General features: G+C 45.1%; 1 protein-coding gene across 2 annotated transcripts in view; it reads left to right on the top strand.

Moving 5' to 3' along the window:
* The window catches only part of ampd2b (adenosine monophosphate deaminase 2b), a 61,149-nt gene extending 49,525 nt beyond the window's left edge, over positions 1-11,624 (top strand). For both annotated transcript variants that reach the window (XM_045692878.1, XM_045692879.1), the window contains exons 12-18: positions 4,703-4,866; positions 5,193-5,319; positions 5,893-6,056; positions 7,229-7,349; positions 7,688-7,861; positions 9,472-9,582; positions 11,310-11,624. In XM_045692878.1, the coding sequence (XP_045548834.1) occupies positions 4,703-4,866; positions 5,193-5,319; positions 5,893-6,056; positions 7,229-7,349; positions 7,688-7,861; positions 9,472-9,582; positions 11,310-11,516 (1,068 nt within the window). In that variant the 3' untranslated portion in view covers positions 11,517-11,624. The remainder of the gene's footprint in view (positions 1-4,702; positions 4,867-5,192; positions 5,320-5,892; positions 6,057-7,228; positions 7,350-7,687; positions 7,862-9,471; positions 9,583-11,309) is intronic.
* The last annotated feature ends 10,718 nt before the right edge of the window (positions 11,625-22,342 follow it).

Genomic DNA, 22,342 nt, shown 5'->3' with positions numbered 1-22,342 from the left:
AAGAGGATAGAATGAGGAAGAGGATAGGAATAGGAGAGAAAGAGGAAGAGAAAGTAGAGAGGAGAGTTTGATTGGATGATAGGAAGTTCAATTTTTCTCAATTTTCGCTTTTCTGTCCGTAGCCCTGTTCTGTAAGCTCGCAATCTGTCACTCAGCCACAGAGCAAGAGGGGAGGGCCGAGCCACACTGGAGGAAAAGGGGCAGTGCGAGTCATAGGATGCGGAAAGGGAGGAGAGTAGGGTTGAAGAGGCAGATTCAGGAGATAGGATGGAGAAGGATTTAGCAGAAGGGAGAGATGATAGGTTAGAAGAGGAGAGAGTAGTGGGAGAGAGAAGATTGTGACGGCACATGACCATCTCGGTAGGGGCTGAGTGGCTAGGGTTGGAGGAGACGGAGACCTGGAGGGGTAGGGACTGAGTGGCTAGGGTTGGAGGAGACGGAGACAGAAAAGGAAACAAAGTAGTGATCAGAGACCTGGAGGAGGGTTGCAGTGAGATTAGTAGGAGAACAGAGACCTGGAGGGGGGTTACAGTGAGATTAGTAGGAGAACAGAGACCTGGAGGGGGGTTACAGTGAGATTAGTAGGAGAACAGAGACCTGGAGGGGGTTACAGTGAGATTAGTAGGAGAACAGAGACCTGGAGGGGGGTTGCAGTGAGATTAGTAGGAGAACAGAGACCTGGAGGGGGGTTACAGTGAGATTAGTAGGAGAACAGAGACCTGGAGGGGGGGTTACAGTGAGATTAGTAGGAGAACAGAGACCTGGAGGGGGGTTACAGTGAGATTAGTAGGAGAACAGAGACCTGGAGGGGGGGTTACAGTGAGATTAGTAGGAGAACAGAGACCTGGAGGGGGTTACAGTGAGATTAGTAGGACAACAGAGACCTGGAGGGGGGGTTACAGTGAGATTAGTAGAAGAACAGAGACCTGGAGGGGGGTTACAGTGAGATTAGTAGGAGAACAGAGACCTGGAGGGGGGTTACAGTGAGATTAGTAGGAGAACAGAGACCTGGAGGGGGGTTACAGTGAGATTAGTAGGAGAACAGAGACCTGGAGGGGGGTTACAGTGAGATTAGTAGGAGAACAGAGACCTGGAGGGGGGTTACAGTGAGATTAGTAGGAGAACAGAGACCTGGAGGAGGGTTGCAGTGAGATTAGTAGGAGAACAGAGATCTGGAGGGGGGTTACAGTGAGATTAGTAGGAGAACAGAGACCTGGAGGGGGGTTACAGTGAGATTAGTAGGAGAACAGAGACCTGGAGGGGGGTTACAGTGAGATTAGTAGGAGAACAGAGACCTGGAGGGGGGTTACAGTGAGATTAGTAGAAGAACAGAGACCTGGAGGGGGGGTTACAGTGAGATTAGTAGGAGAACAGAGACCTGGAGGGGGTTACAGTGAGATTAGTAGAAGAACAGAGACCTGGAGGGGGGTTACAGTGAGATTAGTAGGAGAACAGAGACCTGGAGGGGGGTTGCAGTGAGATTAGTAGGAGAACAGAGACCTGGAGGGGGGTTACAGTGAGATTAGTAGGAGAACAGAGACCTGGAGGGGGGTTACAGTGAGATTAGTAGGAGAACAGAGACCTGGAGGGGGGGTTGCAGTGAGATTAGTAGGAGAACAGAGACCTGGATGGGGGTTGCAGTGAGATTAGTAGGAGAACAGAGACCTGGAGGGGGGTTACAGTGAGATTAGTAGGAGAACAGACCTGGAGGGGGGGTTACAGTGAGATTAGTAGGAGAACAGAGACCTGGAGGGGGGTTACAGTGAGATTAGTAGGAGAACAGAGACCTGGAGGGGGGTAACAGTGAGATTAGTAGGAGAACAGAGACCTGGAGGGGGGTTGCAGTGAGATTAGTAGGAGAACAGAGACCTGGAGGGGGTTGCAGTGAGATTAGTAGGAGAACAGAGACCTGGAGGGGGTTACAGTGAGATTAGTAGGAGAACAGAGACCTGGAGGGGGGGTTACAGTGAGATTAGTAGGAGAACAGAGACCTGGAGGGGGGTTACAGTGAGATTAGTAGGAGAACAGAGACCTGGAGGGGGGGTTACAGTGAGATTAGTAGGAGAACAGAGGTCTGGAGGGGGTTACAGTGAGATTAGTAGGAGAACAGACCTGGAGGAGGGTTACAGTGAGATTAGTAGGAGAACAGACCTGGAGGGGGTTACAGTGAGATTAGTAGGAGAACAGAGACCTGGAGGGGGGTTACAGTGAGATTAGTAGGAGAACAGAGACCTGGAGGGGGGGTTACAGTGAGATTAGTAGAAGAACAGAGACCTGGAGGGGGGGTTACAGTGAGATTAGTAGGAGAACAGAGACCTGGAGGGGGGTTACAGTGAGATTAGTAGGAGAACAGACCTGGAGGGGGTTACAGTGAGATTAGTAGGAGAACAGAGACCTGGAGGGGGGTTACAGTGAGATTAGTAGGAGAACAGACCTGGAGGGGGGTTACAGTGAGATTAGTAGGAGAACAGAGACCTGGAGGGGGGTTACAGTGAGATTAGTAGAAGAACAGAGACCTGGAGGGGGTTACAGTGAGATTAGTAGGAGAACAGACCTGGAGGGGGGGTTACAGTGAGATTAGTAGGAGAACAGAGACCTGGAGGGGGGGTTACAGTGAGATTAGTAGGAGAACAGAGACCTGGAGGGGGGTTACAGTGAGATTAGTAGGAGAACAGAGACCTGGAGGGGGGTTACAGTGAGATTAGTAGGAGAACAGAGACCTGGAGGGGGGTTACAGTGAGATTAGTAGGAGAACAGAGACCTGGAGGAGGGTTACAGTGAGATTAGTAGGAGAACAGAGACCTGGAGGGGGGGTTACAGTGAGATTAGTAGGAGAACAGAGACCTGGAGGGGGTTACAGTGAGATTAGTAGGAGAACAGACCTGGAGGGGGGGTTACAGTGAGATTAGTAGGAGAACAGAGACCTGGAGGGGGTTACAGTGAGATTAGTAGGAGAACAGAGACCTGGAGGGGGGTTACAGTGAGATTAGTAGGAGAACAGAGGTCTGGAGGGGGGGTTACAGTGAGATTAGTAGGAGAACAGACCTGGAGGGGGGGTTACAGTGAGATTAGTAGGAGAACAGAGACCTGGAGGGGGGGTTACAGTGAGATTAGTAGGAGAACAGAGACCTGGAGGGGGGTTACAGTGAGATTAGTAGGAGAACAGAGACCTGGAGGGGGGTTACAGTGAGATTAGTAGGAGAACAGAGACCTGGAGGGGGGTTACAGTGAGATTAGTAGGAGAACAGAGACCTGGAGGGGGGTTACAGTGAGATTAGTAGGAGAACAGAGGTCTGGAGGGGGGTTACAGTGACCAGGAATTCAACGTGGGTTGTACGCGCAGGGTACATTAAATTAGAAGGGTTGCAGCCAAGGGGTGGGAGGATCTTCACAGCCTACAGGGTGAGGATCGAGCTGAGATAGAAAACACATACATAGATGCCAAAGCTTCAAAATAGCAAAATTAGAGAATCTGAAAAATAACTAGGTAAGATACTGAGAGAGTGGTGTGGACCCTTCCTATCATTCCTTTCTCGAAGAACTCTGCAATGCCGTCTTTGTTTCGGCAAAGGTCTTAGTTTTGACAACGAGACCTCCGCTGACACTGATTACCAAAACCACAACAGTCACAAATTGCCCTGCCTCTTAATCCTGGTTGATGTGTCAACAATCATCTGCAAGTTATGAGCAGACAGCAGTTCACACACCAAGTAGGCTGCTGGGAAGACAGGAAGCACTTAAAGTAAATGGCCCTAGCTAGCAAAAAGACATTACTAGACAACAACAGATAAAGACAAAAATTCTATTATCACTCCTGGAGATATCAGGAGTCCTCTGTAATAATGTTGTATTGCAGTAATGTTGTATTGTAGTAATGTTGTATTCTAGTAATGCTGTTTTGTAGTAATGCTGTATTGTAGTAATGCTGTATTGTATGTAGTATTGTAGTAATGCTGTATTGTAGTAATGCTGTTTGTAGTAATGCTATATTGTAGTAATGCTGCATTGTATGTTGTATTGTAGTAATGCTGTATTGTAGTAGTGCTCTATTGTAGTAATGCTGTATTGAAGTAGTGCTGTATTGTAGTAATGTTGTATTGTAGTAATGCTGTATTGTAGAAATGCTGTTTTGAATGTTGTAGTGCTGTTTTGTAGTAATGCTCTATTGTAGTAATGTTGTATTGTACTAGCGCTGTATTGTAGTAATGATGTATTGTATTTTGTATTGTAGTAATGCTGTTTTGTAGTAATGCTGTATTGTAGTAATGCTGTATTGTATTAATGCTGTATTTTATTTTGTATTGTAGTAATGCTGTTTTGTAGTAATGCTGTATTGTAGTAATGCTGTTTTGTATGTTGTATTGTATTAATACTGTATTGTAGTCATGCTGTATTGTAGTAATGCTGTATTGTATGTTGTATTGTAGTAATGTTGTATTGTAGTAATGTTGTTTTGTAGTAATGCTGTATTGTATGTTGTATTGTAGTAATGTTGTATTGTATGATGCATTGTAGTAATGTTGTATTGTAGTAATGCTGTATTGTATTTTGTATTGTAGTAATGCTGTACTGTAGTAATGCTGTATTGTAGTAATGTTGTTTTGTGGTAATATGTTGTATTTTAGTAGTAATGTTGTAGTACTGTTCTATACTAGTTTTTAGCGCCCCCTGCTGACTATTGTATGCCTCTGCACCCCATCAGGAGGTGATGGCTGACCTGGAGGAGAGTAAATACCAGAACGTGGAGCTGCGTCTGTCCATCTACGGCCGCCAGAGGGACGAATGGGACAAGCTGGCCCAGTGGGCCGTCAAACACCAAGTCTACTCTAACAACGTACGCTGGCTGTTGCAGGTGCCACGACTCTTGTGAGTACCACCAAAGCCCTCTTACAACATCATATACCATCTCTGTTACTACTACTTTCATCCATTCAACAGTTGTCTGGTTGTTCCCACTTCTTCCACATTGTTCTGAATGAAACAACATATTTTCATGTCCGTAATAGACAGAGGTTAAAGTGCTTCAGTCCTTCCACACAGCTATAGTCAAACCATCTGCCAGATAACATTGAATTACTGTGAAAGTACCTAATTATTGTTACTGAACAAGGATTCTTTAATTTGACCTGAAAACCCAATACAATTCTGAAAAAAGGTGACCAGACCTGCATGCTCTCTATCTCTCTCCACAGTGATGTGTATCACACCAAGAAGCAGCTGTCTAACTTCCAGGAACTGCTGGAGAACATCTTCATGCCTCTGTTTGAGGTCACCATCGACCCCGCCAATCACCGTGAGCTGCACCTCTTCCTACAACACGTGAGTAAACAACTATTGGTTTAGTGGGTTCGGAGAAAAATGGGGTTTTGGATCAGTTTATAATGGCTTTTGTCTAGCGGTAAGCTAACGTAGCACGTTTTTAATGAAATGGCTGAGCGGCGTTATCTTTCTGTTCCTGACAAGAGAGAGAAAAAAACTGTGTGTGGGGGGAGGTTCTCTTCTGCACTGTTCAACCAATCCAGTTAATGTGGAGGAGGAGTTATGATGGAGTGTCGCCTTGTTTAACGTCCAAAAGAGGAAGTCACGTCACAGGCTCTCGTTCCATTTCCCCCTTTAAAAACTGGAACTTCCGGTTGTTTTCCGACTCCACAGAGGGTAGTCTAGCAGAAAACATCTCTGAGACACTGGCCGTGTTTGAGAACATCAATTCCGACGGGATCTACACTTCACAATACGTCGTTATTTAGGATACAAGGTGATTTGTAAATCAGTCAGTCGACTCAGTCTGTCATTAGAGACTGACCTAAACTGATGCTCTCAAACACCACCGCTGATCATGAAAATGATAACGTCGACAGTGATGATGACGATGGTGTGTGTGTGTGTGTTCAGGTGGTGGGCTTCGACAGTGTCGACGATGAGTCTAAACCAGAGCATCACTGCTTCAACATGGAGAGTCCTCTGCCAGTCAACTGGACTGAAGAAGACAACCCTCCTTATGCCTACTACCTGTACTATATGTACGCTAACATGACCGTGCTCAACCACCTACGCAGGTATAGGACTACATGACAATGCAGCACTGTACCATTTACACTGATTCTAGCATTATCACTGTAAACACCTGGCTATATGTGGGAACAGTAGCTAGATCAGGGCTGTCCAACCCTGTTCCTGTAAGGTTTTCATTCCAACCCTGTTCCTGTTGGTTTTCAGTACAATCCTGTTCCTGGAGGGTTTCATTCCAACCCTGTTCCTGGAGGTTTTCATTGCAACCCTGTTGCTGGAGGGTTTCAGTCCAACCCTAATCTAGCACACCTGATTCTAATAATTAGCTGGTTGATAAACTGAATCAGGTTAGTTACAGCTGGGGTTGAAAGGAAAACCTACAGGAGGGTAGCTCTCCAGGAACAGGCTTGGAGAGCCCTGGTGTGAACCTACACGAGGCTAACTCTCCAGGAACAGGCTTGGAGAGCCCTGGTGTGAACCTACACGAGGCTAACTCTCCAGGAACAGGCTTGGAGAGCCCTGGTGTGAACCTACACGAGGCTAACTCTCCAGGAACAGGGTTGAAGAGCCCTGGTGTGAACCTACACGAGGCTAGCTCTCCAGGAACAGGCTTGGAGAGCCCTGGTGTGAACCTACACGAGTGTATCTCTCCAGGAACAGGGTTGGAGAGCCCTGGTGTGAATCTACACGAGGCTAGCTCTCCAGGAACAGGGTTGAAGAGCCCTGAGCTACTGCAGATACTTGCCACTAAAGGTTATAAGCAACACTTCTTCTACATTGTACCCGTTCACATTTCCGTGAGGGTCATGACCCTATACAGACGTACCAATAGGTAATGGACACAGGAAACCCACCGACAATACTATCAGAACTATCATAACAGAACAGTGCAAGATGCAACATAAACAAACTCAATATGCCCTGGCTTTGACCTCTATATTATGTAGCTGTGTTATACAGTGTCGCTAAGGTATTATAAACACCTTATCTCTTTAGCTGTCTGAGTATATGGTTTGAGTCTCATCCCCACCGTACCTCTATGATTGTGTGTACTCTCTCTTCTCTCTTCTCTCTTCTCTCTCTCTCTCTCTCTCTCTCTCTCTCTCTCTCTCTCTCTCTCTCTCTCTCTCTCTCTCTCTCTCTCTCTCTCTCTCTCTCTCTCTCTCTATATATATATATATATATATATATTGATGAACCTTATCTCTGTGTGTCCTAGGCAGAGAGGTTTCAACACCCTGGTGCTGCGTCCTCACTGTGGGGAGGCGGGGCCTATCCATCACCTGGTGTCAGGTTTCATGCTGTCAGAAAACATCTCCCACGGACTACTGCTTAGGAAGGTACTGCTGCTCCTTTTAATCCCACGAGCACACACACACACACACACACACACACACACACACACACACACACACACACACACACATACACACTTGTCAGCCGCCACAATCTCTCTATTTCCCACACTCCAATGGGGACAAGGCCTCAAGTCAACTACAGTACGAGCTTGTAACCATCTGGTGCCTTTCAAAAACGGCAGCTACTGTAAATGTTCCAAAGCAAATGGTTCATGGGTCGGTTGTTCTTTTCTATCAAACAATGTTTCCAGTCCTAAGGGACAACGGCTCCACAACAGAACACATAGTGTATGACCGTGTCTTTCCCCTGTCCCCTCCAGGCCCCTGTGCTGCAGTACCTGTACTACCTGGCTCAGATCGGAATCGCCATGTCTCCTCTCAGCAACAACAGCCTGTTCCTCAGTTACCACCGTAACCCACTGCCTGAGTATCTGTCCAGAGGACTCATGGTGTCACTGTCCACTGACGACCCTCTACAGTTCCATTTCACTAAGGTTGGTGAACACCAACGATGTATATAAATAAACGTTACGAATAATGGTATGTGAATATATACTATATTAGATGTCTATGGTGCCATGTCACTAGCTAGAAATATTTCCATCCAATTGGCAACTGATATTCATGAAAATATTCAAAAAATCTACATAAAGAAAATATGTGCATTTTCCCCACCGGCGGTGGTGTTTCCACCAAACTGACTTGTTGCTGATAGTAATAACGTAGTGCACACAATGTAGTTTTTCCTCTTCAGTTTCCATGTACCGAATAAAAATATATGTTCAATATGTTTCCATCACATTTTCATCTCTACTGATTTTTGTTTTGTCACAACAACAAAAAACTGTTGTGTTAAATAACAAACGTTTCTACTCTGGTCTTGGTGCTTGCGCTCCAGACAACAGCTCTCAGATACAGGGCGGGTAGGCTAGTCTATATGATGACATTATTATGGATAAGAGAGAGAGAATATTTGTATTTGTCAAATGGCAATAAAGCATCGATCATCATGTCATCAGAATAAGAACCGCGATATTTATTGGAAAGGAGCATCATCTGTATTTGCGCATAAACCATGTTCTGGAGGGTAAATAAGTAGCAGTGGAGAATAGATCATGTTCTGGAGGGTATATAAGTAACTGTGGAGAATAGACCATGTTCTGGAGGGTATATAAGTAACTGTGGAGACTAGACCATGTTCTGGAGGGTATATACGTAACTGTGGAGAATAGACCATGTTCTGGAGGGTAAATAAGTAACTGTGGAGAATAGATCATGTTCTGGAGGGTATATAAGTAACTGTGTAGAATATACCATGTTCTGGAGGGTATATAAGTAACTGTGGAGAATAGATCATGTTCTGGAGGGTATATAAGTAACTGTGGAGAATAGACCATGTTCTGGAGGGTATATAAGTAACTGTGGAGAATAGATCATGTTCTGGAGGGTAAATAAGTAACTGTGGAGAATAGATCATGTTCTGGAGGGTATATAAGTAACTGTGGAGAATAGACCATGTTCTGGAGGGTATATAAGTAACTGTGGAGAATAGATCATGTTCTGGAGGGTATATAAGTAACTGTGGAGAATAGACCATGTTCTGGAGGGTAAATAAGTAACTGTGGAGACTAGACCATGTTCTGATGGGTAGATCAGTAACTGTGGAGAATATACCATGTTCTGGAGGGTATATAAGTAACTGTGGAGACTAGACCATGTTCTGATGGGTAGATCAGTAACTGTGGAGAATATACCATGTTCTGGAGGGTATATAAGTAAATGTGGAGACTAGACCATGTTCTGGAGGGTAAATAAGTAAATGTGGAGAATAGACCATGTTCTGGAGGGTATATAAGTATCTGTGGAGAATAGACCATGTTCTAAGAGAGAATAAATAAAGTAAATAAATAAGTATGTGGAAGTGAACAGACTGTACAAAGTCATGATTCCATGCTTTGGGCCCTCGATGCTGGGGTCCTCCCTGCTGGGGCCCTCCTATCCCTGACTCCAAGAGCTGGGTTTTCTGGGCCTTCCTCAGGCTGAATGTCATTATCAGGATGGAACATATGACATATTACTGTTACTGTATGCTGTCCCTATCCAGGAGCCCCTGATGGAGGAGTACAGCATCGCTGCTCAGGTGTGGAAGCTCAGCTCCTGTGACATGTGTGAGCTGGCCAGGAACAGTGTTCTGATGAGCGGTTTCTCCCATAAGGTACTACTGCCTTATCATTAACCACTGCATTATCAAGTTTCAACATTATTTACTTGAGAATCTATTCCCTACCACATTATCTACCTACTGTTAGCCTGTTTCTACTGTTAGCCTATTTCTACTGTTATCCTGTTCCTACTGTTAGCCTGTTTCTACTGTTAGCCTGTTCCTACTGTTAGCCTGTTTCTACTGTTAGCCTATTTCTACTGTTATCCTGCTCCAACTGTTAGCCTGTTCCTACTGTTATCCTGCTCCTACTGTTAGCCTGTTGCTACTGTTAGCCTGTTCCTACTGTTAGCCTGTTCCTACTGTAAGCCTGTTCCTACTGTTATCCTGCTCCTACTGTTAGCCTGTTCCTACTGTTAGCCTGTTCCTACTGTTAGCCTGTTCCTACTGTAAGCCTGTTCCTACTGTTATCCTGTTCCTACTGTTAGCTTGTTTCTACTGTTAGCCTGTTCCTACTGTTAGCCTGTTCCTACTGTTAGCCTGTTCCTACTGTTATCCTGCTCCTACTGTTAGCCTGTTCCTACTGTTATCCTGCTCCTACTGTAGATCTGTTCCTACTGTTATCCTGCTCCTACTGTAGATCTGTTCCTACTGTTATCCTGCTCCTACTGTAGATCTGTTCCTACTGTTATACTGCTCCTACTGTAGATCTGTTCCTACTGTTATCCTGCTCCTACTGTAGATCTGTTCCTACTGTTAGCTTGTTTCTACTGTTAGCCTGTTCCTTCTGTTATCCTGCTCCTACTGTAAGCCTGTCCCTACTGTTAGCCTGTTCCTACTGTTATCCTGCTCCTACTGTAAGCCTGTTCCTACTGTTAGCTTGTTTCTACTGTTAGCCTGTTCCTACTGTTAGCCTGTTCCTACTGTTAGCCTGTGACTGCTGTAAGCCTGTTCCTACTGTTAGCTTGTTTCTACTGTTAGCCTATTCCTACTGTTACCCTGTTCCTACTCTTAGCTTGTTTCTACTGTTAGCCTGTTCCTACTGTTAGCTTGTTTCTACTGTTAGCCTGTTCCTACTGTTATCCTGCTCCTACTGTAAGCCTGTTCCTACTGTTAGCTTGTTTCTACTGTTAGCCTGTTCCTACTGTTAGCCTGTTCCTACTGTTACCCTGTTCCTACTGTTAGCTTGTTCCTACTGTTAGCCTGTTCCTACTGTTAGCCTATTCCTACTGTTATCCTGTTCCTACTCTTAGCTTGTTTCTACTGTTAGCCTGTTCCTACTGTTAGCCTGTTCCTACTGTTACCCTGTTCCTACTGTTAGCTTGTTTCTACTGTTAGCCTGTTCCTACTGTTAGCCTGTTCCTACTGTTAGCCTGTGACTGCTGTAAGCCTGTTCCTACTGTTAGCCTGTTCCTACTGTTAGCCTGTTCCTACTGTTAGCCTGTTCCTACTGTTAGCCTGTTCCTACTGTTAGCTTGTTCCTACTGTTAGCCTGTTCCTACTGTTAGCTTGTTTCTACTGTTAGCCTGTTCCTACTGTTACCCTGTTCCTACTGTTAGCCTGTTCCTAAGGCTATGTGCATGTTTGAGATTGACAGACTTTGTTTAGGTCTGATCAGATCAACAGATCTTCGTAATGCCTGGAACAGCATGCAACCAATCAATGTATCTCTAACACACACGCTATTATATCCCACGGTCATACGTGATCTGTTTGGAGGAAACCTCGTTTATCACCTGACAAGTTACAGTACTTTTCCTCAATCCACTTTCTGTCCTCAGGTGAAGAGTTACTGGCTGGGCCCTCACTACATCAAGGAGGGGCAGGAGGGAAACGACATCCGACGCACCAACGTCCCCGACATCCGTGTGGCGTACCGTTACGAGACCATGTGTGAAGAACTCAACCTCATCACCCAGGCCATCCGCACAGACGAGCTGGAGGCCATCACAGAAGAAGAAGGGACTCTGTGTATGGGGCCTGTCTAGGGGGAGAGAGGAGGAGCAGAGACGAGGGAGGTCTGTCTATGGGGCCTGTCTAGGGGGAAAGAGGAGGGGAGTCTATGGGGCCTGTCTAGGGGGAGAGAGGAGGGACAGAGAGGAGGGGAGTCTATGGGGCCTGTCTAGGGGGAGAGAGGAGGGACAGAGAGGAGGGAGGTCTGTCTATGGGGCCTGTCTAGGAGGAGAGAGGAGGAAAAGAGAGGAGGGGAGTCTATGGGGCCTGTCTAGGGGGAGAAAGGAGGGACAGAAATGAGGGAGGTCTGTCTATGAGGCCTGTCTATGGGGAGAGAGGAGGGACAGAGAGGAGGGAGGTCTGTCTATGAGGCCTGTCTAGGGGAAGAGAGGAGGAGCAGAGTGTCACGCCCTGACCATAGAGAGCCCTTGTTTCTCTATGGTGTAGTAGGTCAGGGCGTAACTAGGGGGTAGTCTAGTTTATATTTCTATGGTGTACTAGGTGTTTTGTAGGATTCCCAAATAGGGGGGGCTGGTAATCGTTGTCTAATTGGGGCTATTTTTCCCACCTGTGTTTGTGGGATATTGTTTTGTGTTTGTGCCTGTGCACCACGTAGTCACGTTTAGTTGTTTGTTTATTTGATTTATTTGTTTTTGCTTGAAGTTTCACTTTGGAATAAAGATGTGGAACTCTACACGCTGCGCCTTGGTCCCGTTCTTACGACAACCGTGACAGAATATCCCACCAAACCAGGACCAAGCAGCGTGTTCACCAGGTGAAGGAGTTTTGGATATGGGAAGAAGTGATGGGTGGATGCGAGACCCTTCCTTGGCGGCAGACGGAAGGTAATGATGGAGAAAGGCGACAACGCCGGGGTTTGCGGCCACAGAAAGCCCAAGGACAACCCCAAGATTTTTGGGGGGGGCACAAGGGGTGGCCGGTCGAGCCGAGGAGAGTGCCAGAGCCCGAATGGCAAACTCTGGAGGAGCGTGTCGTCAGACCACGGCCACAGAAACCCCAAGATTTTTTTGGGGGGTGGGGGGCACATGGAGCTGGCGGCTGAGCAGAGGGAAGAGCCAGAGACCGTCAGGGAGGAGATAGAGAGGTGGTCGGTCAACCCAAGGAGAGTACCAGAGCCCGCCTGGGATTCGATGGAACAGTGTGAGGAGGGATACCGGAGAATGGAGTTGGCTAGGAGTATGCGGCAGCGCAGGCGGGCTGAAGATCAGGTCATCAGTCCGGTGCCATCTGTGCCTGCTCCCTGCACTCGCCCTGAAGAGCCAGAGACCGTCAGGGAGGCAATGGGGAAGTTGGGAGAGATGAAAGAGATGTTGTGCAAGTGTGTTCTGCTCAACATCCGACCAGAGGATCCGGTTAGCAGTCTGGTGCAACCTGTGCCGGCCCCACGCATCAGGCCTCCAGTGCGCCTCCCCAGTCCGGTACGTTCTGTACCTGCTCCTCGCACTTGCCCTGAAATGTATTCACAGTCTAGAGCATCCGGCGACAGTCCCCAGTCCAGAGCTTCCGGCGACGGAACCTCCTGCGACGGTCCACAGTCCGGAACTTCCTGCGACGGTCCACAGCCTGGGACCTTCTGTGACGGTCCACAGTCCGGGACCTCCTGCGACGGTCCACAGTCCGGAACCTCCTGCGATGGTCCACAGTCTGGAACCTCCAGCGACAGTCTATGGTCTGGAACCTCCAGCGACGGTCAACGGTCCGGAACCTCCACCTCCATGGCCGGAGTCTTCCTCTGCGCCAGTGGCCAGTCCAGGCACGGCGTCCAGTCCCGCTCCATGGCCGGAGCCCTCCGTTGCGCCGGTGCCCAGTCCAGGCACGGCGTCCAACCCAGCTCCAGGGCCGGAGCCCTCCTCTGCGCCGGTGCCCAGTCCAGGCATGGCATTCAGCCCGGCGCCATGGTCGGATCCGGGGTCTGGGGGGGGCTACGACCCGCACCGGAGCCGCCACCGACACTAGTCACCCCCCCTAACCCCCCATTTGGTTTCAGGTTCTGCGGCCGGAGTCCGCAGCTTTGGGGGGGGGGTACTGTCACGCCCTGACCATAGAGAGCCCTTGTTTCTCTATGGTGTAGTAGGTCAGGGAGTGACTAGGGGGTAGTCTATTTTTCCCACCTGTGTTTGTGGGATATTGTTTTGTGTTTGTGCCTGTGCACCACGTAGTCACGTTTAGTTGTTCGTTTATTTGATTTATTTGTTTTTGCTTGAAGTTTCACTTTGGAATAAAGATGTGGAACTCTACACACACTGCGCCTTGGTCCCGTTCTTATGACAACCGTGACACAGAGAGGAGGGAGGTCTGTCTATGGGGCCTGTCTAGGGGGTGAGAGGTGGGACAGAGAGGAGGTGAGTCTATGTATGGGCTCATCCTTGACTCTGGCATCTTCCCCAATATTTGGAACCAAGGACTGATCACCCCAATTCACAAAAGTGGAGACAAATTTGACCCCAATATCTACCGTGGAATATGCATCAACAGCAACCTTGGGAAAATCCTCTGCATTATCATTAAGTATAGACTAGTTCATTTCCTCAGTGAAAAAAATGTACTGAGCAAATGTCAAATTGGCTTTTATCAAATTACTGTACGACAGACCACGTATTCACCCTGCACAACCTAATTGACAAACAAACATGGGGCCTGTCTAGGGGGAGAAAAGGAGGGACAGACAGAAGGGGAGTCTGTGTATGGAGCCTGTCTATGGGGAGAGATGAGGAGTAACAGGGAGGAGGAGGGCAACCTGCATATGGGACCTGTGTAGGAAGGAAGAGGAAGGAGGAGTAACAGGAAGGAGGATGCAGGGCCGTAACTACAAATGAAGACATAGGTCCGGACGTAGATAATTATTTTCAGCTAAAAAAAATATATACTGTATACAGTATATTATATTTACAGTATATTTACAGTATATTATATTTACAGTACCAGTCAAAAGTTTAGACACACCTACTCATTTAAGGGTTTTTCTTTATTTTTTACTATTTTCTACATTGTAGAATAATAGTGAAAACATCAAAACTATGAAATAACACATATGGAATCATGTAGTAACCAAAAAAGTGTTTAAACAAATCAAAATGTATTTTATATTTGTGATTCTTCTAAGTAGCCACACTTTGCTTTGATGGCAGCTTTGCACAGTCTTGGCATTCTTTCAACCAGCTTCTACCAAGAATGAGAGTAACGGAGTGCTGCATCAGATGACCTGGAAGGAAAAGCAGCCAACAAGTGCTCAGCTTATGTGGGAACTTCTTCAAGTCTGTTGGAAAAGCATTCCGGGTGAAGCTGGTTGAGGGAATGCCAAGTGTGTGCAAAGCAGTCATCAAGGCAAAGGGTTTTATTTCCTGGGTGAGGGGGGAGACCCTTCCCGACCTCTCTAGAGCATAAACCCTGGTTACGGCCCTGGGAGGAGGAGCATGGAAGAGGAGGGAGGAGCAGGGAAGAGGAGGAGAAGCAGGGAAGAGGAGGGAGGAGGAGAAGCAGGGAAGAGTGGGAGGAAGAGGAGGGAAGAGGAGGCACAGGGAAGAGGAAGGAGGAGGAGGAGCAGGGAAGAGGAGAGGGAGGAGGACAGACCTCAGTCCTGATGAACCAAGACTGTTGCAAGAGACCCTATCAGTAGAGAATACATTTTTTAAATTTGTTTTAAAGAAAATCTTTGCAGAGACTTTACTGGCAGATATGGGTTGATAGAAATAACTGTGTGGGAGAGACATGGAAGAGATCTGGGCAATGCAATATTAGAGAACAAACCTATTCCTGTCTGTCAAAATGACCTGTTTTTGATTATTAACATTGTTTTTGCGCTGTATTTCTGATATTGTGACTTTCCATTGTATCTTTGATTTCATCATTCTTACTGTCAAACCTTTCCTTGTCACTGTGATATACAGTGGGGGGGAAAAGTATTTGATCCCCTGCTGATTTTGTACGTTTGCGCACTGACAAAGAAATGATCAGTCTATAATTTTAATAGTAGGTTTATTTCAACAGTGAGAGACAGAATAACAACAAAAATATCCAGAAAAACGCATGTCAAAAATGTTATAAAATGATTTGCATTTTAATGAGGGAAATAAGTATTTGACCCCTCTGCAAAACATGACTTAGTACTTGGTGGCAAAACCCTTGTTGGCAATCACAGAGGTCAGACGTTTCTTGTAGTTGGCCACCAGGTTTGCACACATCTCAGGAAGGATTTTGTCCCACTCCTTTTTGCAGATCTTCTCCAAGTCATTAAGGTTTCGAGGCTGACGTTTGGCAACTCGAACCTTCAGCTCCCTCCACAGATTTTCTATGGGATTAAGGTCTGGAGACTTGGCTAGGCCACTCCAGGACCTTAATGTGCTTCTTCTTGAGCCACTCCTTTGTTGCCTTGGCCGTGTGTTTTGGGTCATTGTCATGCTGGAATACCCATCCACGACCCATTTTCAATGCCCTGGCTGAGGGAAGGAGGTTCTCACCCAAGATTTGACGGTACATGGCCCCGTCCATCGTCCCTTTGATGCGGTGAAGTTGTCCTGTTCCCTTAGCAGAAAAACACCCCCAAAGCATAATGTTTCCACCTCCATGTTTGACGGTGGAGATGGTGTTCTTGGGGTCATAGGCAGCATTCCTCCTCCTCCAAACACGGCGAGTTGAGTTGATGACAAAGAGCTCCATTTTGGTCTCATCTGACCACAACACGTTCACCCATTGTCCTCTGAATCATTCAGATGTTCATTGACAAAATTCAGACGGGCATGTATATGTATTCTTGATCAGGGGGACCTTGCGGGCACTGCAGGATTTCAGTCCTTCACGGTGTAGTGTGTTACCAATTGTTTTCTTGGTGACTATGGTCCCAGCTGCCTTGAGATCATTGACAAGATCCTCCCGTGTAGTTCTGGGCTGATTCCTCACCGTTCTCATGATCATTGCAACTCCAAGAGGTGAGATCTTGCATGGAGCCCCAGGCCGAGGGATATTGACAGTTCTTTTGTGCTTCTTCCATTTGCGAATAATCGCACCAAATGTTGTCACCTTCTCACCAAGCTGCTTGGCGATGGTCTTGTAGCCCATTCCAACCTTGTGTAGCTCTACAATCTTGTCCCTGACATCCTTGGAGAGCTCTTTGGTCTTGGCCATGGTGGAGAGTTTGGAATCTGATTGATTGATTGCTTTTGTGGACAGGTGTCTTTTTTACAGGTAACAAGCTGCGGTTAGGAGCACTCCCTTTAAGAGTGTGCTCCTAATCTCAGCTCGTTACCTGTATAAAAGACACCTGGGAGCCAGAAATCTTTCTGATTGAGAGGGGGTCAAATATTTTTTTCCCTCATTAAAATGCCTATCAATTTATAACATTTTTGACATGCGTTTTTGGGGATTATTTTGTTGTTATTCTGTCTCTCACTGTTCAAATAAACCTACCATTCAAATTATAGACTGATCCTTTCTTTGTCAGTGGGCAAACGTACAAAATCAGCAGGGGATCAAATACTTTTTTCCCCCACTGTAATTTCTGAGTTTATTAATTTGCAAGTGAATATAGGCTACATATTATTTAGAATGTAAAAAATGTCTGCCAGTATTTTAAAAACAACTACATATTTCTGGCAATATTTCTTAAGCCTTTATGGTTTTATACTAGCCTGATGAATTCCAGTCTGTTTGTGCTAACATTCCACTCATTGCCACTTCTTGTCATACCAAACAACATGTACAAATGAGTGGAATGTTAGCACAAAACAGGTTCTGGATTTCAGGCTAGTTTTACATCTGGGTGGCATAAAGACCTTTTACTGGAGCTGCTGCTGTGGTAACTTATCTTTTGTCTCAGATTCATCCTGACAGTAAACTTTTATTATAGCGACTGTATCATATTTTATCATGTAATTTCATTGCCTACGATGTCACTCTGTGAACTCTCTATCTGACCTCGGATCAGTGTCCTGCATAGCCTACAATACAAATAAAGGTCCAAGTTTGGAATCATCTACTAGACGGAGAGATATTGCGTCACGTTTCATATCTGTTTTACAATCAATAATACCTACTAGATTTGTCTGTGTTTCTATACAACTTAGGGACATGTCCCAAAATGAAGGGTGAACACACTCATCATAGTTTTGTATCACCAGTAGTGACGTACAGTAGCTTCGTAATGGTCTCTTTTCAGACTTGCGTGCCCAAGGTAATCTAACGTCACACCTCAGACTGTACGGATGACTGTTATTTGCATTTACTTTCCCAATAACTGTGGACTGAAAAGCCGTCTGACTTGGTTCAATATTTGCTGTTGATTTATAGTTGGTGTTTGTTTGTTTGTTTGTTTATCTTGTAAATAAATGCCTTTAAGACGCAGGAATTCATTGCAGTTGTTGAAGTGTGTGATTCATTTCAAAACTTCTATTCCATCAAATAAGCCTCACGTAGCAAATTAGCAATTACATTTTTTTGTTGACCAAATTCTACACTCTCTCATTGACCTCCATACAAAAATTCATTTTTGTTGAAGTAAAGTCTCTCGCTTCGCCTCTTCCTCTCAGACGGTTTGAGGAAATTGTTATTTATTTAACTAGGCAAGTCAGTTAAGAACAAATTCTTATTTACAATGACGGCCTACCGGGGAACAGTGGGTTAACTTCCTTGTTCAGGGGCAGAACAACAGATTTTTACCTTGTCAGCTCAGGGATTCAATCTAGCAACCTTTCAGTTACTGGCACCAATGCTCTAACCACTAGGCTATCTGCCGCCCAATGACACCAAACGACACCAACTTTGACCACAATGCTCCAAGTCTGGGAAACTGCATCCTTGGAGTGTGTCTGAAAGTGGGCATTGCAGAAGAAGTTGGTGGCTCATCAGCGATGTGTGTAACATCAGCGCTACATTATTGGTTAGACTGGCCACATCTGCTTAATTACCTGATACGCTTTCCATACACCCACTGCTGTTGACATGCCCACTTCTGTTGATCCTCCCACTGCTGTTGACACGCCCACTTCTGTTGATCCTCCCACTGCTGTTGACACGCCCACTTCTGTTGATCCTCCCACTTCTGTTGATCCTCCCACTGCTGTTGACACACCCACTTCTGTTGATCCTCCCACTGCTGTTGACACACCCACTTCTGTTGATCCTCCCACTGCTGTTGACACACCCACTTTCAGACACACTCCATGTATTTATTTATGTTATTGTTAGAATAATTTTTATGTGTTAGGAAAATGACTTAACTGTTCCACTCTGTTATTATAGAATAGGGAGATATCTTAATGAATAATGGGAAGATAAAATCAGGATATGGGGAGATCGGTTAGGATTGTAAAACTTTGAGGTTATATTCTTTAGTAGGGATGTAAACTGAGTGAAGTTGTAGATTAGGTAAAAGAAAAACATTGGAGAGGTTTCAAACCAAGAGGGGGTCATAAAGGGGGAGGGGAGGTGAAAGCCCTGAAGAATGTGGCGAGTTTTTATGGCTATATGTGGTGGTTGGAAAGGTACTGGTTGTTTGAGAAGGGAGTGGTCTAAAGATAAGAATTTGTGTGTATTATAAAAGGACTGAGTCCTAATTTTTGACTTTAGAACGTTCTCTGAATAAACTGTACAGACCTTTTGTAGAAAGCTGAGTCCTTGCCTAATTATTATTAACCCAGTGTCTTACAAACCTTGGGGATTAGTCAAGGCTTATTGATTGTTAATTAGTATCATTGTGATTCAAAAATTCCCTTAACAGTTATTTATTTAACCTTTATTTAACCTTTGTTTAATTAGGCAAGTCAGTTAAGAACAAATTCTTATTTACAATGACGGCCTACCCTGGCCAAACTGTAACCCGGACGACGCTTGGTTAGGGTATGCAGTTACCCATAACACAGCACTGGGTACCTGAGGCTATATTGTAATGCCGCATTATATCTAGGATTACTCTCAGATTAGCTTTTTTAAATTCATAGATTTTGCCTTGATTATGTCCAGCAGCAGGTGTACTCGCATTCTGTATGTAAACAAGACAGCCAGGTGTTCTGAGGATAGCAATTAGTAATTTACAGGAATAAAAAAATATTTAAAAATTGTCCAATTTTGCACCAACTAAAAGACTTTAGAAATATAGAAATACAACTGCAATAGGTAGTTTACATGTAGCCCTATATCATCTCTGCATTCCATTACATCACACAGTGTCACATCCTGACCAGCAGAGGGTGTTGTTGTGTAGTTTTGGTCAGGACGTGGCAGAGTATGTCTGTGTATGTGTGTTCTGGGTGTTGTATTTCTATGTGGGTTTGTGTGGCTCCCGATCAGGGACAGCTGGTGATCGTTGTTCCTGATTGGGAGTCATATAATTAGGAGTATGTTTGTCACTTGGGTTTGTGGGTGGTTGTGCTAACACTGCGAGTCTTTTTGTATGTATAGCATGTCTGAAGTCGTTTGTGGTTTTTCGTGTAGTATTCTTTATATTAGCATCATTCACTCATGCTGCCAAACATACCCTTGTAAAACTGACCATCCTACCAATCCTCGACTTCGGCGATGTCATTTACAAAATAGCCTCCAACACTCTACTCAACAAATTGGATGCAGTCTATCACAGTGCCATCCATTTTGTCACCAAAGCCCCATATACTACCCACCACTGTGACCTGTACACTCTCGTTGGCTGGCCCTCGCTTCATCCTCATCGCCAAACCCACTGGCTCCAGTTCATCTACAAGTCTCTGCTAGGTAAAGCCCTGCCTTATCTCAGTTCACTGGTCACCATAGCAGCACCCACCCGTAGCATGCGCTCCAGCAGGTATATCTCACTGGTCACCCCCAAAGCCAATTCCTCCTTTGGCCGCCTCTCCTTCCAGCTCTCTGCTGCCAATGACTGGAACAAACTGCAAAAATCACTAAAGCTGGAGACTCTTACCTCCCTCACTAGCTTTAAGCACCAGCTGTCAGAGCAGCTCACAGATCACTGCACCTGTACATAGCCCATCTGTAAATAGCCCATCCAACTACCTCATCCCCATACTGTATTTATTTATTTTTCTTGCGCCTTTGCACCCCAGTATCTCTACTTGCACATTCATCTCTGCACATTCTACCAATCCAGTGCTTAATTGCTATATTGTAATTACTTTGCCACCATGGCCTATTTATTGCCTTACCTCTCTTATCCTACCTCATTTGCACATGCTCTATATAGACTTTTCTACTATATTATTGACTGTATGTTTTGTTTATTCCATGTGTAACTATGTGTTGTTGTATGTGTCGAACTGCTTTGCTTTATCTTGGCCAGGTCACAGTTGCAAACGAGAACTTTTTCTCAACTAGCCTACCTGGTTAAATAAAGGACTTGTTCTCAACTAGCCTACCTGGTTAAATAAAGGACTTGTTCTCAACTAGCCTACCTGGTTAAATAAAGGTGAAATAGGTGGACGAAGGTGTCTTCAGGAACGGGGGAGTTTTGTTTAGAGCGCCGGTGCTCGGTCTGAACATTAACATGCAGCGTAAGGACCTTATCTTTATCAGGTAGAAAACATTCTCAGTTGATACACACCTTTATAGGGCTTGGGTTAGTGTTCCCACAATGCCATTTCTCAATGTTACAGTGAGTGTTTATGGAAGACAGACGGAAGACAGAGGCAACGTCTGTGTGGAATGGAAGAAGGCCGGCAGAAATGTGTTGTCACTGAAAAAAATACTGTCTTCTGAAACTGTGATAAAGCAGGTTAAAACAGTGTACAGTAAGTATATATTTAGCTTTTTTTATGTGATATGAAAGGGCTTTATGTTTCTAGAATTGTATCACAATTGAGAATCAATTCACTTTTAGATGGAGTATTTAGCTGTTTTGGCTGCCAGAGCCAGTCTACCTCTGAAAATAACATAGCCTACCTGAACCTTTCATTAACGTTCTCCTAGCAGCAGAATATTATCTCGTAGCATCGCGGATTTTTCTTCTCAAAATAAGAGTCCCCCTGCAAAGACATGCTAAACTTCGGGAATATCGATTTTTTTTTTCCTTCAGCAGTAGTCCTTGACAACTGTTTTTCACAGCATTGCAACCACCTCAGAAAATACTGGAGTGTTGAAAGCTGTTGTGTAGGCTATATTTAAAGAAATTCACTTTTAATAAAATACAAAATATATAATATTGTAATGACGCAATAGTCTGCAGAACTTAAATTTGTCTCTTTTGCTGGGCAACGGGTTTAATACAGAGTACTTAATCCACCCAGTCCGTTTACTGAAATGCAATACATTTGGGATGGTTATTGGCTTGTAGAGAGAACTGTTCTTTCATCCTGTCTCAGCTAAAGTGTGGTGGGAAAGACTCATTAGGGTCTCTACTAACCAAATATGTTTAGTTTTTGGAGGTGGACTGTGTTGCACATATCCAGCAGCACTTTGTTCTCCACCCCCTCCATAGACCCGGATGCAATATACAGTAATAGACTGTACATGGGATACAAAAGCCAGCAGCAGGCCGTGCAACCCAGCCCCCTTCCTTTTTGCTTAGTAGACACCCTGTTGTTTACATTTACATTTTAGTCATTTAGCAGACGCTCTTATCCAGAGCGACTTACAGTACATTTCATGCATTTATTTTATTTATTTTGTACTGGCCCCCCGTGGGAATCGAACCCACAACCCTGGCGTTGCACACACCATGCTGGCGTTGCAAACACCATGCTCTACCAACTGAGCCACAGGGAAGACTTTGTCTTTTCTCTCTTACAGAACAATATTCTCAGTGTCGACATTGTATTTTTTTTCATTGTTGGAAACTTATATACATTTGTTATTTGTTGTGTTTATTTGTTTTGAAATGCGGGCCTTTTATTTCTGAAGGTTAATATTACCATACGAAAGT

Source organism: Salmo salar, chromosome ssa13 (genome assembly GCF_905237065.1).
Source record: "Salmo salar chromosome ssa13, Ssal_v3.1, whole genome shotgun sequence".
Taxonomy (NCBI): Eukaryota; Metazoa; Chordata; class Actinopteri; order Salmoniformes; family Salmonidae; genus Salmo; species Salmo salar.
This window is presented reverse-complemented; position numbering and strand designations above follow the sequence as displayed.